The sequence below is a fragment of the Pleuronectes platessa genome, chromosome 18, assembly GCF_947347685.1.
Source record: "Pleuronectes platessa chromosome 18, fPlePla1.1, whole genome shotgun sequence".
NCBI classification, from domain to species: domain Eukaryota; kingdom Metazoa; phylum Chordata; class Actinopteri; order Pleuronectiformes; family Pleuronectidae; genus Pleuronectes; species Pleuronectes platessa.
The window spans coordinates 23,020,610-23,038,973 of NC_070643.1; the positions used below are offsets into that span (position 1 = coordinate 23,020,610).

General features: G+C 44.8%; 1 protein-coding gene across 1 annotated transcript in view; it reads left to right on the plus strand.

Annotated features, from left to right (window-relative positions):
* LOC128462081 (semaphorin-6D) overlaps positions 1 to 18,364 on the plus strand; it is a 27,094-nt gene continuing 8,730 nt past the window's right edge. Inside the window, exons 1-11 of the mRNA XM_053447343.1 lie at positions 1 to 212; positions 12,807 to 12,935; positions 13,032 to 13,239; positions 14,078 to 14,192; positions 14,300 to 14,357; positions 14,915 to 14,971; positions 15,131 to 15,232; positions 16,725 to 16,815; positions 17,850 to 17,972; positions 18,064 to 18,152; positions 18,242 to 18,331. Of these exons, the coding sequence (XP_053303318.1) occupies positions 13,095 to 13,239; positions 14,078 to 14,192; positions 14,300 to 14,357; positions 14,915 to 14,971; positions 15,131 to 15,232; positions 16,725 to 16,815; positions 17,850 to 17,972; positions 18,064 to 18,152; positions 18,242 to 18,331 (870 nt within the window). The 5' untranslated portion in view covers positions 1 to 212; positions 12,807 to 12,935; positions 13,032 to 13,094. The remainder of the gene's footprint in view (positions 213 to 12,806; positions 12,936 to 13,031; positions 13,240 to 14,077; positions 14,193 to 14,299; positions 14,358 to 14,914; positions 14,972 to 15,130; positions 15,233 to 16,724; positions 16,816 to 17,849; positions 17,973 to 18,063; positions 18,153 to 18,241; positions 18,332 to 18,364) is intronic.

Sequence of the window (18,364 nt, forward strand, 5' to 3'; positions counted from 1 at the left end):
GTGCTGAGTCCGGCTCCCTCGGTAGATTTCACCTGAACCGACACACGTCTGATGGAGGATGCTCCGCCGGCTCGGTTCGTTTGTTGTGTGGAAATAACCGGAGCTGCTGAGGATTAACGGGACCGAGGGACAGGGACAGAGACAGAGACAGACCGGAGACCGGAGACCGGGGAGAGTGTGTCTCTGTGTCCGAGACATGAAGACACGCAAAGGTGAGTTTGGTGTGTGTCTGTGTGGTCTGCGTGCGTGTGTGTGTGTGTGTGTGTGTGTGTGTGTGTGTGTGTGTGTGTGTGTGTGTGTGTGTGTGTGTGTGTGTGTGTGTGTGTGTGTGTGTGTGTGTGTGTGTGTGTGTGTGCGTCTTTTTTGAACGAATGCGCTTTTCTTGCAGCTTTGATTGATGGCTGTCAATCAATCCACTGGCTGTTTGTGAGCAGTAGCTTCAGGAGCGCGTCCTGTCCGCTCAGTGTCGTCTGCGCTCTGTGGGAGTGTCCGGTCCTCTGAGGACCGACTGATCCTGCCTGAGCTCTGGTTCTGATCCGGATCATAAATGAGTCTGATCCGGATCATAACCAGAAGGGATCCTCATGTACCTGTGTTATTTACTCTAACTCCACATCAGACTCACTCTAGAAGTTTTGACAGGACATGGCGGCTGCAGAGGACTGATGTCTCAGGCACCAGCTCTACCATTATTTAACAATAATATTTATAATAATCTTTATTTAATTAAGTAATGTGTGCATCAGGTTCAGTCCTGATTCTACAGATCGTCACAGGAAATCCTGACTTGATCACTCCGTGTTTTAATACAGACTCATAATCAATTATTGTACATGTTCCTCACATGTTCCTCACATGTTCCTCACAGGGGCAATGTGACCTAGCCGGTAGATGCCCCAACAAGAGATTGCCGGTTCAAATCCCACTCTTCCCATCTGCATGCCGAAGTGTCCTTGGCAAGATACTGAACCCCTAAATGGCCCCTCATAAATGTTGAGTGTAATAATTGTAAGTCGCTTTGGACAAAAGCGTCAGCTAAATGACATGTAAAGATGTAAAGACATGTTTCTGACATTGATACATATTTACTGTATATTCCTGTTTGATGGTCACTTAGAGGTCAAAGTTCACCAGTGTGTTTTTAACAGAGAATATAAACCAACACACTCCATTGTGTGCGTGAACATTGGACACCATAACCTGCGAGTCAGAGAATTATTCAGTGAGGAAACGAAGGAATATAATTTAAACGTACAATATATACATATATATATATATATATATATATATATATATGACATTCACAGTTTCTCAAACAAATCCATAACAAGTCCTGACCCCGATCAGAAAACCTGCTGCTGTGTTGTTTCTGTGTGAAACTCTGGATTCTGGCCACAGGTCATGTGTGTTGTTGTCGTGCTCACTGATGAAACATGGAATGGGATGCAGATGACGGGAAGTTCTCAGACCTTTAGTCTGTGTGTGTTTGATTTCCGCTCCCTCTCCGCTCTGTTCCCACCCGTCTCTGTGGCTGCAAGCTGCTACATTGTGTTGAAACAAACCAACCTGTGGGGATTCTACATTCCTCTTCTCCTCCTTCTGTTCTATCCATCGTCTCTCGTCTTCACACTTTTGTGAAACTGATGCAATATGATGAAAACTGAGGAGTTTGCACAAAAACTCAGGAGATGATTTGAGTCCACTTATATAAACTCCAGTCTGGATGTGGGAGTTGTAGTTTTATTCATGCTCAGATAATCGACCAGCTGTTGATGTTTGTCTCTGGAGGTTTGAATCATTAATTACATTTTGAGTTTGGCTCACACGTCCATAAGGAAACATTGGACACGTGGTTCAGACATGTCGTTGAGATGAAGACTGCAGCTGCTTCTTATTCTATCGTTTAATGCTTGTTGAGGAAGACCCTCCTCACACATGACTGTATAAGGCACTATATATTTATGCATATTGTATATTACACATCATATCTGTACAGGAGAACAGAGCCTGTCTGGTTCCACAGATGCTCATTCTCTCTCTGAGCAGATCCCAGGTCAGGTTAGAGATAAAAGACCAACAGGACATTGTGTCTTCACTCAGGGACGTTCAGGTCGAACTCAGAGGCTCCAGACAGAGACACCAACTCTTTGTGTGTCTCACCAGACGTGAGACACACGCCCCCCAGGTCTCTGGTGATCTTGTCAGAGAAGAACATGGATGGAGTTTGTTTAGAGCAAGCTGGAGGTCGACATGTTTCCCATGATGCTTTGTGGTTCCATACATGTGGCCTGTTAAATGTAGCGGTTCCACATTAGACCAGAATCCTAAAATCTGGGTAGCGATAGAAAAAGAGGAAAGATGTAATCCTGAATTGAAAAACTAAAGTGTTTCCATGAAGGAGCGTCTACATACTTTTATCGTTTGTGTTCAAGCATTAACATTCTTTGTGTCAGCCATGTTTAACAGCTGCTACGTGAGCACATGTCCCTGTGAGGACGCCAGGTTGTCACCTGGTGTCCACGTCCTCTCCAGTGTCTCCAGCTGCTGGTAAGACGCAGGCTGCGATAGAGATGTTGAGATTTCACAGTGGCGCTGAAAACAGTTTGCAAATGTGAGGAATTCAGTTTGTGATGTCTGTTGTCAAACTGTTTGTTGTGTGTGTGTCCTCCAAACATGTGCATGACGGATGTAGCACATTCACACTCAAGCTGTGTGTGTGTGAGTCTGCATGTGTCACACACAGGATTAGTGTGTTAATCCTTAGTGTTTATGAGCAGCAGCAGATTTAAGTGTTTTTACTCCAGAAAAAATAAACTGGATTCGTTCATTTAAACATGTTTTCATCACATGACCTTGTACTGAGCTGTCTCACCCCGCTGCCCCTCCCCCACTATCCTGCCCCACTTTACACGTTAACAACACCAACATTAATCAGATGGTATTATGATAGGACATACTAGATATTAGGACACGTATGCTCCTTGACGTGTACTCTGTCTGTTAGCTTCGCACTAGACTTTAGGATTCAGGGGTTTTCTCCGGTGCTGCTAACAGGTCAGCTCTGAGACTTGTCTTTGTTTAAGAATAAAACATCTTCTTTGAGCAAAGTTGACAAACATTCGTATCTAGTGCTCCCTCCGTTTTCACATCAAAACAATATAACATCACTGACGTACTTTTCTGAGAGTGACTGCCCTCTGCTGGACCACAGGGTAAACTACCTCCGACTACTGAAATGGATAGTTCACCTAGAAATGAGAGTTCGCTGTTTCCCCCGAGACTCCAGTGTTTTGTGGACTCAAACACTCCAGCCCCCCCCCCTCCCCGCCAAGACCGATGTCATGTAAGCATCAGAATCTGATCTATTATCAGATCAATAGTGTTCAAGTAGACTCGACACTTATGAACGTGTTTATTCTCCATCTGCTTGTCGACGTGTTTCCGTGACACGTGAACAATGGTGAAAAGATAAAGACACGTTTTTATTTGTTATTACAGTCGCTCTTCTTTTATTATATTATTTTTATGATTGTTTTCAGTTTTAATGTTTGAACAGACAGAATCACCTGATCAGAGTTCTTCTAATGATTGAATCATCAAGTGTCTCCTTCACTGTCACTTCCTGACACATTATCTCCATCATTAACTCCTCCCCCCACCAACCCAAAGCCTGTTTATAATCACAGTTTATTTGTACAGCCCATATTCACAGATCACAGTTTGTCTCATAGATCTTAACAAGGTGCAACCTAGTCTGTCCTTAAAGGGAAATGTCCCTCATTACCTTCTCCCACCTAACCCTAACCCGGATGGAGTTAATCTTCAGGAAAAATCTCAAAAGATTTGACGTCAAAGGAAAAATTTAAATCACTGATTGACTGAGATTTTTTCTTAAATCACTTGTTTGTTTCTTATGATTTTATCTCACTAAAGAAACCAACGTGGTGAAAATTGTTCAGTCTTAAGTGACCTCAGCAGCTCCCCCTTCAGGAGCGGCTAGAGACATCCACATAAAGCATGTCCGCATTGACCTCAAACCCACTTCCTGTTTCCTGCTCGGGGTCACAAGTTTGTTCTCTTTAGGAAACAGAAGAAACAATTTCCTCTCCGATAGCTAACGGCAAAGGTGAGAGAGTCAGAGGGCGAATCAGATCAAGGCTCAGCGGGAAGCTCCAACCAATCAGAAAGTCCACAGGTAGCTGTGTGTGTGTGTGTGTGTGTGTGTGTGTGTGTGTGTGTGTGTGTGTGTGTGTGTGTGTGTGTGTGTGTGTGTGTGTGTGTGTGTGTGTGTGTGTGTGTGTGTGTGTGTGTGTGTGTGTGTGTGTGTGTGTGTGTGTGTGTCAGGTTGTGGTCGTTAGTGAGCCGTGCTGCAGGGGCTGCTGGGTAATGGCGTGCAGAAACGGAGAAGTTTCAGGTGAATCAGTAACAGATCACACCACCTGAAGGAGGTGGTGGAGACCAAACACTGAGATACAACAGGTTGGATTCCCTGCATGTGAAGCATGATGTTGATGTGAGCGTAAATAATCAGCTCTTTGTTTTTCTCTCAACAACATAATCAGGTGGAAATTTGTTGTGCTTCTGTTTAAACAGTTTTCCAAATAAGAGTAGACGTGTGTGTATTTCAGAAGTGTGGTCGTCCGCTCACCTTCTTTCCTGTTATGACAACAGACACATGAGGTTTGACCTGAGGTTTTAGTCCATAGTGAGTTTGTGAGTCAGTGTCGGTTATAATTGTACACTTTGTGTTGCTTATTCTGTAAACGTGTACGTCTGCCGCTTCAGTCAGCTGTTTGTGTTTCTCACCGTAAGATGATTTTGTGTCTTTGTGTTTAAAACAGTGTTAACCCTAACCCTAACATTGTGCACAACAATAACATTTCACTGCCAGTCGCTGGCAGTGAAATGCTTGAGTCACAGGTTCTCTTCTAACAATGCTCAAGTAATTACAACCTATAAAATAAAATAGAAATAGAATAAAATAGAATATCAACATTTTAAATAGAAAATAAAGTATATATGTCTAAATATATATATAAACAGCTGAAGAGAAAATAAAACAACATAGTGCAATTATGTGCAAATATGCAAATATGTCACAGTGCTGGTTTGGTGGAGTTATTGAAGTTCAGAGGAGTTTAAAAGTTTTATGTCCTGGGGGATGAAACTGTCTCTGAGCCCGGTGCTGCGCTACCGTCAGCCAGACGGCAGCAGGAGAACAGCTCATGGTTTGGGTGATGGGGGTCTTTGATGATCCGGCTGCTCTTCTTCCTGCACCGCTGGGTGTAGAGGTCCTCCATGGATGGTAGCTCCGTCCTGGTGATGTGCTGGGCAGACTGCACCACCCTCTGTAGAGCCTCACGGTTCAGGGCGGTGAAGCTGCCAGTCAGGAGGCTCTCTGTGGTGCACCTGAATCCTGGAGTCCATGTGGAGCCTCCACAGCCTGAACGTCTTCCTGATGGAGTCTGTGTGGTGGGCCCAGGTCAGGTCATCAGTGATGTGGACCCCGAGGAACCTGAAGCTGCTGACTCGCTCCAGTCCTGTTGATGGAGAGGGGGGCGTGTTCTTCTCCTCCTCTCTTCCTGTAGTCCACGATCAGCTCCTTCGTTCTGCTGACTTTGAGATGGAGGTTGTTGTCCTGGCACCAAGATGTCAGGGTCTGACCTCCTCTCTGTAGACCTTCTCCTCATCACCGGTGATCAGGCCCATGATGGTGGTGTCATCAGCAGACTGGTGGTGTTGGAGCTGTGGGGGGGGGGCACGCAGTCATGTGTGAACAGGGAGGACAGGAGAGGACTGAGCACGCAGCCCTGAGGACCACCGGTGTTGAGAGTCAGGGTGGAGGACGTGGTGCTGCCGCTCCGCACCGCCTGTGGTCTGCCCGTCAGGAGGTTCAGGATCCAATCACGGAGGGCGATGTTGATCCCAAGGTCTCTGAGCCTGGTGACGAGCTTCAGGGGCTCGATGGTGTTGAAGCTGAACTGTAGTCGATGAACAGAATCCTCACATATGTGTCCCTCTGGTCCAGGTGGGAGGGGGCAGTGTGGGGGGGGGGGAGATGGCATCTGCAGTCGACCTATTTGACCTGTAGGCGAACTGAAGAGGGTCCAGAGAGTCAGGGAGGGAGGAGGTGATGAATGGAGGGAGGAGGTGATGAATGGAGGGAGGAGGTGATGAATGGAGGGAGGAGGTGATGGAGGGAGGGAGGAGGTGATGAATGGAGGGAGGAGGTGATGAATGGAGGGAGGAGGTGATGGAGGGAGGGAGGAGGTGATGAATGGTTGGACCAGCCGCTCAAAGCTTCATGATGATGGAGGTGAGTGCTACTGGGCGGTAGTCGTTCAGGCAGAGGATTTTAGTTTTCTTGGGAACAGGGACAATGATGGTCTTCTTGAGACATGTGGGACAACAGACTGGAGCAGTGACAGGTTCAAGATGTCTGTGAACACATCAGCTGATCTGCACACACCTGGAGAGCTCGACCTGGGAAACCATCTGGTTGGTGTCGGCGCTGGGCGGAATGTCCACCGCTGTTATAACGACCGATGTAAACTCCCTCGGGATGTAATAAGGTCGGCACCTGATCATGAGGTTCTCCAGGTCCGGAGAACAGCCTGAAGAAATAATCCTCACATCAGAGCACCACAGATTATTCACCATGAAGCGGACACCCGCCCCCCCCCCCCCCCTTGCTCTTACCTGAGTTTGTTGTCCGGTCCTGGCGGTGAATGGATAAAGAAAACTGATTCTTTAAATGTATGTAAGAAGATGGTATCAGTTAACTCATCTCCTCTTCATCCTTTTGTCTCCTCGTCCTCTCGCCTCTTCTCAGGTCATTGGAGTAAGAGTAGGAGATAATCTAATGTCAGGAAACATCCGATTTGTTTGTGAACTTTCTCTCTGTCCTCTTCATCTTTTAGTTTTTATCTTTATTCTGAGTTTCCTCCTCATCTGAAGATCAAACACACAACTGGTTGTTTGATTTCCATGAGAGACGCAGCGCAGTCCCAACAACATGAGAGACACACTCACGTCTTCAAATTAATTACAAATGAATCAAATCAGTTGTAGAAACATTTTATTGTTAATGTGAAGAAGTCGTGAATCTGAGACGCACAAGCTCAGAAAACATGTTTTCAGCTTTAGTTTCCTGTTAAATGCAAATATTCAGTTCTCTTGAAAGCTGTGATGTCATCGTGTGACGCTGGTTTGAATCCCCAGACCAGTGAGGCAGTCAGGAGACCAATGTGGCCTAGTTTCTGAGACTTTAAAAGGCTGAAGAGGTTAATCTGTGTGTGTGTGTGTGTGTGTGTGTGCATGTGCGAGTGTGTGTCCTTGAGCAGTTGGCAGGGGGGGGCTAACGTCTGTTCTTGGATTAAATCTGATAAGATTCTACCTCCTGTGTGTGTGTGTGTGTGTGTGTGTGTGTGTGTGTGTGTGTGACTCTAAATCACAGTTTGAAACAGGTATTATTTTGTACAATGATTTTTAAATGATTGATGTCAAGTTGAACCAATCCTGTCACTGAAAACACATCACATGACCGTGACCCTAACCTGCAGTGGTCATGTGGTGTAAACAGGAAATAGAGGAGCTATTTTGCAGTAGGTTGCTGAGCAACAGTCACTGTCTCCTCATTCGTGCTAGTTTTCGTTTTCAGTCGTGTTCGCAGACGAATCCTAGCCCTCTCATTGGTCGCTCGGTCTTGGAGGCGTCCCACTTAGAACAGGTGATATTCATTTTATTTTTTGCCATGTCCCACATTTTGAGTCATCCAAAGTTTCCAGTTTGACCCAGAAACCTGACGAGAGTCTCCGTCCTCTGAATGTCAGACGTGTCCGTGACCACGAGGGAGTAAAAACACAATGTTCAGATGTGACGTCCACAGGCATCCATGTTTTTAAATAACCCATCGCAAACTTTAGACTGAAATATGGAAACGTGTCGACACGCCTCAAACCCACAGCCGGTGGTGGTAGACACCGGTGATCCTGGTACAACGAGAGAGGAAGCACATGAGCAGGACAGTCAGAACGTTAAAGATGATGATGTGGACGAGGTGCAGGCTGGATCCAGGAACAGTGAGAAACCATCAGCAGCTGAAACAGAAGATGAGGAAACGTTGGAAGATGATTTGTGTCCCAGAGGAGGATGAAGAGACTGAGTCACCACACGAGCTGTGAAGTCCAGTTCACTTCACTCCAGAAGTGTTTTGTGGACTCAAACACTTCACTCCTGGTGAGAGGCGGTGCAGTAGACACAGACAGGAAGTGAGGTCGGTGATCACATGACCTCTGCAGCAGGACAAACTGAGTGTGATCCTCCAGAGAACATCCAGAGAACTGAGGAGATCAGATCTGGAAGCAGCTTTATTGCGTTTGTGTTATTGTGTGTGTTGCCACTTGCTCTTCCTCTTGAAGCCTCCTCCTTCCTCATTTGTCTAATGGATGAAGACTTAGAATGCAGCGTCAATCCTTTAATTAGCTTAAGTGGCCTCAGGCTTCCCCCTCTCTGCCCCCCCCCCCCTCCTGGCAAACAATAGCTCCGACATCAGTCGCTTCTTCTTGATTCTCGTTTGGTCATAAACTCGTTAAACGTGGTGTGATTTATTGCTCCATGTGTTCTTGCTCAGAGAAACGAGATGCTGGTCCTGTTGAAAGGTTTCTGGTTTCTCCTCCAGCTTCTCCTCCCTGACTCCCAGTACTTGTCCCTGTGGCTCAGTGGGAGGCGAGCTGAGATCTAGTTTGATCTTCTGATGTCTGTCTTCTGTCTTCTCGCTGTGTGATCCTGAATTTGACCTCAGAGATTTGACTTCGGAGATTTGACCTCCTTTATCAGACAGGAAGTTGTAAACAGAGTGAGGTCTAACAGAAGCAGAGACACCTGGTCCTGGTGGTGTTGGATGTTTTTCAGTTTATTGATGATGAATCATCAGACAGGAGCTCAGAGTGGAGCTGCCCAAGACAAGTCCCTCATAACGCCACCTAGTGCTGGGTAAGAGACAACATATAATACATATATATGAAAAAGTCTTGAATCAAAGGTGGGTGGCGCCCAACCACCACCTGGAAAACTGCTCATTTTCAAATCAACATCAGGGACGCCCCCCATCTTGTCCTGTCCCTCAATGTCTCACTCGCAAACACACAACACACACATGCACACACACACACACACTTGCCATTGTGGGTGAGTGTTTGTGTGTCGTAACTGTCAGACTGTCAGGCTGCAGAAACACCAGCTGAATACAATTAAACTGTGTGTGTGTGTGTGTGACCTCATTTCTTATAAGTAGCAGCGTGTTTCTTCAGTTTAGGTTTTTGCAGTCAAACCTTTCTGTTCACCTTAGAACGGGTTAGGGTTAGTCCCGTCGCTGGACTCTGATCTTAACGCTAACATCACTTTCTGCTTAGCCTCACCTCCCAGAGTTCTAACAGCTAATCTTCTGCTGAGATGGAGAAATTCCCAGTTTAACCAGCCGCCACCTCAGATTCTACTGGGAAGACGAGTCTTTGTTTCCTGGTTAAATAGAGACAAAAAAGTGTCTCTGCTACTCAGGGAATTGCATTTTTACATTCAGCAGCGTCCTGCGTCTCCTCCAGAGGAAAGAGGACAAGGAGTTGAACATGTGAAGAAAAACAACTGGTTGTGTTTGTCGTCGCCAGGCTTTTAAACTTGAACTCGCCTCCGGCGATTGGACAAGCGTGTTTGTTGATCCAGGATTTGAGAAGGAATAATTAGACACTTATACATGAAGTTCTGGAAATTGAACATTTATTGTATTCACTGAAATACTTACAGAGAGTCTCTGGGGTTCTGCCGGACACGTCACCAGGTTCACTGGATCATGTCGAGAAGAAGCCCCGTTCAATCCTAAGTCCACAGTATATATAATCAGACACAGGGTGGGCACAGAGGCGGTTCTTTTTCCCTGAGGGAATTCAGCCATTGGCCAGATGTACACTGTTTCCTCAAAGTGCAGTTTTTTGCAAGCACATCACTTTCAACTGACCAGGTGTCCCACTACTGTGGCCTTGGCAAACAGGGAGCCTGCCACAGTGGAGAGACCCAGCAGATTAAACATTTCAGGAGGATTTCATACCTGTTTCATGAAGCACCTCATTGTATTAGTTCTGGCACGTCCTCTCTCTTTTCTGAGCATCCGTGCTTTCATTACTTCAAATCTCAAGATGAATTTCCATCACACACTTTTCTCTGAATTGTATTTTGGGTCAGATTGACATTCAGATTGACACCTGCTCTTTCTGTGGTCGTGCTCTGGGCCTGACCCTGCGTCTGAGTCAAAAAGATTATACATCATTCTAAATATAAGAAACAGTTGTAGCATTATTGATTATATGGATTATACAGTTAATATTTGTTCACAGGATATAGGTAAAATATAATCACAAGATACAGAGAAACATAGATATCTCAACATGTTTCACAGATATCACCTGTCTCTCTCTCTCTCTCTCTTCTCTGTCTGTCTCTCTGTCTCTCTCTCTGTCTCTCTCTCTCTCTGTCTCTCTCTCTCTCTCTCTCTCTCTCTCTCTTCTGTGTCTGTGCTCTAATGCCAGAGAGAAGAGACCAGGAGCAGATTAACCACTGGTAGAGAGTCGTGTGTGTGTTGCTGTGTGTGAGTGTGTGAACTGTGTGTTACTGTGTGTGTGTCCTGCTGTGCCGTCAGATCTGTGTAAATCTGATTCCTGGAGGTTTAGACTAAGTGTCGCCGTCTCATCTCTGTCTCATCCCTTCGTTCTTTATCCTTCATCCTCACATCTTTTAATCATTTGTTTCTCTCTTCTCTTATTTTTTTTATCTTTCCTTCCAAACTCTTTACCTTCTGCCGGTTGCTACGGCAGCCACAGTAGGAGGGGCTGGGGGGTTGGGGGGGCTTAGTTGTACTTTGGCTTTTGTGGTTATTGTGGTAATTTACTGGTACTGATGTACTGGGAGTGTTAGCGGAGGAGAAGCTCACATACCTTAATACTTTGATCCTTTAAGTAGTTTCATCCTGTAAAATAAATATTTATTTGGGGGACAGATAGTTTATAGATTTACCTTGTGACAGCCCCCCCCCCCCTCTCTCTGGGAATCGAACCCTCACAAAGTGACTCACGGTGTTGTGTGGTGCACACATTTTCTGGTCTTTTACTATCCGTAATGACTTGAAGGGGCCAGTAGGGGGCCTCAAAGTATGAAAACATTTACTCTGCGGTCTTTTCACTCAGTTCATTCTAGAAATATGTCGTCGAATCGCTGGTTTCGTACTCCACCCCCCCCCCCCCCCCCCCCCCCATGATGTCATTCGGGATCGCACTCGTCTCTCTCTCTGTTTCCAGATGCTCCGACTCAGTGTGTCCACAGAGACAAGAAGAAGACACGAGTCTGTCAAACCAACAAAGCAACAACATGAAGAGGAAACCGACAGAGACAGACTTCATGTTGCTTTGTTGGATTTTACAGACGGGGTTCAACTTCTTATCTATCTATGAAATGCAATAATAAAATGTGAAGTTTATAAAATGTAAAACATACAAAGTATTAAAAATATGAAATATATAAAATACAGGAAATACAGTTTTATACTCTGATCAATATAAAGTGTAATTGCTGAGTGAGAAAAAGACAAAAGACATTTCTAAGAAAAGTGCAGTTGTCCACATAATCCCCCCCCCCACCCACACACACACACACTCAGAGGATCATGTTTAACCACGACAAATGCACTCTAAATGCACACACACACACAATGTCTGTGTACAGACACACACTGTCTACATACAGCCAATTCTGAGACACACACACAGTGCAGGATAATCTGCTCTGTATAATCCGGTGTAATCCAGTCGTCTCCGATCTGCTTCCTAACCCTGTCACGATGAACGTTACTCTTTTGTGATGTCGTCGGGACTGATGACGATTGAACACTTGTAGCCATGCCCAGCTCTGATGTCACTGTGATGTCACAGGTGTGTGTCTGAAAAAACACTGAAGATGAAATTAAACAACATTTGAACGTTTGAAGTTAAGGGGGATGTTCTTAAAGTTAAGAAGAGGATGAGGGGGATTTTAAGGGTAACGTTGTTCCACCATGACTAATCTGACCCCCTCCCCCCCCTTAGACGAGGGTAAATTGCCGCATTGTAGATCAGCTGACCTCTTTGACCCGACGCTTGGCGAGGAGAGCTGACCTTGTTTACCTCAGATCCGTTCTGAGTGTTGTTTGTGTGTATTTTATTCAGCTGCGACCTCTGACCTCCAGGAACCAATAAGGTTCCTTGTGTTTGTTTCATGTGACCTCTGACATCCAACATTCTCAGTCCTGGTGATTTTGATTCATGACATGATTCATCGATGTCTTCTGCTCGGAGACTTTTACCTACAACATTCTTTTGAAAAGTAAAGTGAAAAAATCTTTTGCAGACAAGGAAAGAGATGAGGAGGAGAGAGGCCACGCCCACCATGTGAGCAAGTGAACGGTTCATTAGAATGTTAACGACTTTTCACAAACGCCCAAAATTTAGAATTGATGAAAGAAAAGAATAAATAATAGCGATCGTCAGTAGCTTCAGAGGAAAATACTTTAATTAAAGAAGTTGAGCAATGAAGATGAAGAGGAGGAAGAGAAGCTTAATGAGTATGGAACTCGTTAAATGTCTTTAACACACACGTTGACACACATGCACACACTAGCACACACACACCTTCTTGAAAGTGTAGTTTCCACAGACAATCAGTAGGGGGCAGCGTGATGTGTTGTCTTAGTTGGTGTTGAAACTTTAGTTGTGTTTGTGTTACAGGACGTCTCAGGGGGGGCACCCCCGCCATCTTACTTCCTGTTTGAGACTCGTGCTGCAGTGACAACTTCCTGTGATGTCACTACAGCTCCTGCACATCCCCTGATTGGAGGCTTCGCCTGTGAGACATAGGTGTGTGTGTGTGTGTGTGTGTGTGTGTGTGCGTGTGTGTGTGTGTGTGTGTGTGTGTGTGTCATTATTAATTCTTGTCTCGTTCTGTTGTCACAGCCGACGCCCACCATGAGCTGCTGACATCATACCCCCCGCCCTCCCCCCTCAACCTCTGATAAAATGTCCCCATTTGATTGGTCGTCACCATGGCGAGCACTGCCCCTGATGCCGCTGCTCATCCTCACTTCCTGTTTCCTGTCCGAGGCAGCTTCGTCCACGAACTTCCCCAAAGACCTGGAGCCAATTAGCCTGGTGGTCTCGGATCGTGAGTATTCGTCTGATTGGACAATGAACATGAGACACTCTCGCAACTCCGAAGTCTTAGATCCGATAAAACCGAGAAGTTTGTAAACGCTGTTCAGTTTAAAAAACTGAGACATTTGGAAACGATGACAATTTCAGCTGCTTGCTGATTGGTTATTTTCTGTCATGACGTAACCTTCACTGATTGGTCTCCTGTCACATGACCTCCTTCCAGAATAAAACAACCAGCATCAGCCTCAGCTCCCAGAACACATCACGGAGAAGCAAAGTGTTACTGAGCCTGTTTTGGGTTAGGGATCAGCCCCCTAAGTACCAGTAAGTGAAGCAGCTGCAGTCTGTGGTACTGGGAGCACTTTACTGGTCAGGCTGGTTCTGTTGGGCTCCAGCAGCTGACAGAGGTTCATCCTCTGGAGAATCTAGATCTTTCAGAAGCTCATCAGAGGAGCTCAGAGGATCTCGTGGGTCTCTGAAGACCCTGGTCCTCCTCAGAGACTCGAACCACACCAGCTCCACGGATCCTCCAGGAACATGATGTCATTGTTCAAAGGAAGGGCTGGTCAGGGGGCGGAGCTTCAGACTGTTTGATCTCTTATCTCCAACTGACCCTGGAGCAGGTTACCATGGTGATTTACCACAACAACTGGACGAGCTTCATAGAACCGGAAGTTCCCTGATGACCCAGAATCCTGCTTCTCAGTTCAGGGCCTGATACTGATCCTAGTCATATACTGTATATCCTCAGCGCTCTCAAATTCACTGTTAGTAATACTCCATGTGGTCTCTGATTGATTGATTGATTGATTGATTGATTGATTGATTGATTGATTGTGTCTCTGCAGAGTCGCATCATTATCCCAGTTTTCAGGGTTTACTTCAGGACAACGAGACGCTGCGTCTGGGCCTCGACTTCCAGAGGATGTTACGCCTCAACCACATGTTGTACATCGCTGCCAGGTCAACACAAAATCACACACACACACACACACAATCACACACACACACACACACACACACACACACACACACACACACACACTGACTTTGTTATTTTATACCCTCAGGGATCACGTGTTTGCGGTGAATCTGACGATGGCAGCGGACCAGTTGATTCCTCAGCTGGTGAGTGACGTCATACATGACAAACATTTGTCTTTTTTTCCTAAAAATATTTCTATCACATAAATTAAAGAAGCACACATAAAAAATGGTATCATAATTACTATTATTAAGCCCCTGACCTCTGACCTCTCAGTCTCCATGTGCCGTCCTGGTGAAATAACGTTTCATTTACCAGTTTAATGCTGGAAGAGTCGAGTTGGTCACAGGAAGTTGGGACGAGTTAATCTTAATCAGAAGAAAGATGGACTGAACATGTTTGGTTTTTTTAATCTAACTTCATTATAACACTCATACAGATCCAAACCTCTGACCTGCTGCTGAGAGGAACAACTACATTACAGTTGAAATCATATAACTATAAATTTACAGATTCAAATAATTAAGAAATAAAAGTAATGATGTGACTAAATTATGTTCTGAGACAGGTCTACAGACCTTTCTGTATAAATGTTTGTTTGTTTATTCAAATCTAATTTATAATTATAGTTGTGACGATGAAGATGATACTGACGATGATGGCATCTGGTCATATTCACTTCTTCTTCTACATGTTTCAGAAGCTGACTTGGAAATCTGAAGACGTGAGCAAGTGTACGGTGCGAGGGAAGAACAGCGTGAGTTTACCATGGTTGTTTTTATGATGTTTATATTTGTGTCATGAATCTGCATCTGAAACTTTCATATTTATTATTTAGAGAAAATTCAATAAATATCAGGTGTGTTCGTCAACTGATGACGAACTTGACACTTCTGCTGTTGTGTGTTTGTTTCAGGACGAATGTTACAACTACGTTAAAGTTCTGGTGCCAAGAAACGATGAAACACTTTTCACCTGCGGAACCAACGCTTTCCTCCCCACCTGTCGAAACTACAAGGTCCAACACACACACAGACACACACACACACACATACACACACACACACACACACACACACAGACACAGACACACACATAGAAACACACACACACACACATACACACACACACACACACACACACACACACACAGACACAGACACACACATAGAAACACACACACACACACACACACACAGACACACACATAGAAACACACACACACACACACACACACACACACACACACACACACACAGACACAGACACACACATAGAAACACACACACACACACATACACACACACACACACACACACACACACACACACACACACAGACACACACATAGAAACACACACACACACACACACAGACACACACATAGAAACACACACACACACACACACACACACACACACACACACACAGACACAGACACACACATAGAAACACACACACACACACATACACACACACACACACACACACACACACACACACACACACAGACACAGACACAGACATAGAAACACACACACACACACACACACACACACACAGACACACACATAGACACACACACACACACACACACACACACACACACACACACACACACAGACACACACACATAGACACACAAACACACACACAGACACACACATAGACACACACACACACACACACACACACACACACACAGATACAGACTTTATAAATCATTTAAATCTTTTTGATCCTAAACTTCACCTTAATGTTTAAAATGGTTCTACTCTGAGGTCACACCGCTGACCTTTGACCTTATCCATTCTGTGAAATGATGCTATCTGGCCGTTCACATCACATCAGGTCCCTGGGTTTCCTGTGTCGTTATTATTATAAACTAAATATAACAGAAAATAAATCATTGTAATTGATCATATCTGCCGTGAAGGAGTAGAAGATATTAAAACCACGTCCAGTTCTCACGTCTGTTTCTCCTGAACAAGATCCTTCATCCTGTTTATTTCTTGTTGTGTTTTTGTAAAGAAATCTCTGGATTTACCACATTTCCACCTGAAGTATCATATCTTGACCGGTCAGGCTCGACCAATCACATCAAAAATTAAAAAGGTGCGCAGAGATCTGTGTCCTGTGGAAAATCTGCAACAACCAATTAAAGAACAGCCTCGGGTCACGGCCCTGAACCAGGAAGTTAATGTATTTAGACCAAAATTAACCAAACACAGTTTGAAAAGAACTTGTATTGAATGTTCACAGGTGCTGACCTTTGACCAGGAGCATTGTACCAGTTAGATATCATTATATATTTATGTTTAATATTTTATACAGACCTCGGTCTCGTATTTACCAGCTGCCACTGATTGATTGATAATATCTGATAAGGATTGGTGTTGCGACGGTGAATAATAATCAGCTGATGTTTTGAAGAAGTTTTATGATTCACTGATTTGAACGCAGCTGTGGAGAAACAGGAAGTTGTTCATTCTGCTTCCCCCTCACCTCAGATGACGTCGTTGGACCGGGTGGGGGAGGACGTGCTGGGACAGGCCCGCTGTCCCTTCGAGTCTCATCAGTCCAACGTGGGACTGTTCGCAGGTGAGTCCATGTGTTGACGTATCAACATGTTGTCGTGTTTAAGCTGTTTGTACTGATGTTGTTTTCTGTATCGACAAGTTGATGGTTGATCATGTGAAGATGAAAACAATAAACTGAACTATGAGTCCAGATTAGAAGTGGATCTGATCATTTCATTAATTCAGAATAAACTAAACCTTTCACTTCTTTTTTTGAACTTGTCACTTCCTGTGTTGAACTTGTCACGTTATGTGTGTTCGACTTAATGCAGCGCTGACTTAACACAATGCATGCTGGGTAGAATTTTTGTCCGACTTCCTCCATCGCTGTAAAACATCACTAGGTCACGTGTCCTCAACAGATGTCGGAGAGTCAGACCGTTCAGCTTCTCTCCTCCAGTACGTCATCGCTCTGCTCTGATTGGCTGAAGCTCACACGCATGACGTCTGTTGTGTTTTATGTTAATAATTCAGATTTGTTTTCTGCTCTGTAAATCATATACAGGGACATTATTTCCCTCTTACCCTTGTAATAAATACATATATATATATATTTATATTTTGTGAAGCTATACAAGCACTGGCAGTTTGTATCTGTTCTGTTGTTTCATGTGAATTATTCAATGTTTCCAATGTGCTGATTAATGAAGAAGAAAAAACGTTGTCTATGTTTATTTCTCTCCAGAGTCGATGAGATGGATTTCATCTCCTGACTTGTCTTTGTTTTTACTCACTGACATTTTCAGCTGAAACAAAGTTCTCAGTCAACTGTCTCACTTCAGCCGGCTCACTCACGCCATGTTTGAGGTCACGTGACTTTTTGCAGTCCTGAATGAAGTCGGACAAGAATTCTAACCAGCATGCATTGTGTTAGGACCATCATGCATTGTGTTCAATCAGCGATGCATCAAGTCGAACGCACCTGCAACTCCTGTCAAAGACGGAGTCACCATGTCACTTCCTGTGTTTTATGTTCAGTTTAATCTCACAAAGTAAACAGACGAACCTGAAATTCAGTGTTTCAGCGTGAAGTTGATCATGTGACTGTTTCCTCAGGGGGCGACTTCTACTCGGCCACCATGACGGACTTCCTGGCGAGCGATGCCGTCATCTACAGGAGCCTGGGAGACGACCGGCCGGTGCTCAGGACCGTCAAGTACGACTCCAAGTGGCTCCGAGGTCTTTTATTATTATTATTATTATTATTATTATTACTAAGCCATGACACATGAGGTTACATAACCCTAACCCTCCCCCCCAACCCCAACAGAGCCTCACTTCCTGCACGCCATTGACTATGGAAACTATGTCTACTTCTTCCTGAGTGAGATGGCGGTGGAGTACACGGCTCTGGGAAAGGTGCGATCATAAGTCGTCATCGTAACGAAACAAACATGATGACGTTCAGTCGAAGCCTGTTTGATTAAACTCCTCCTCTCGTTGGTCAGGTGGTGTTTTCTCGTGTTGCTCGTGTTTGTAAGAACGATAACGGAGGATCTCCCCGAGTTCTGGAGCGATACTGGACGTCGTTCCTCAAGGTGCCAATCAAACTCCGGTTCCCACTGCAACAG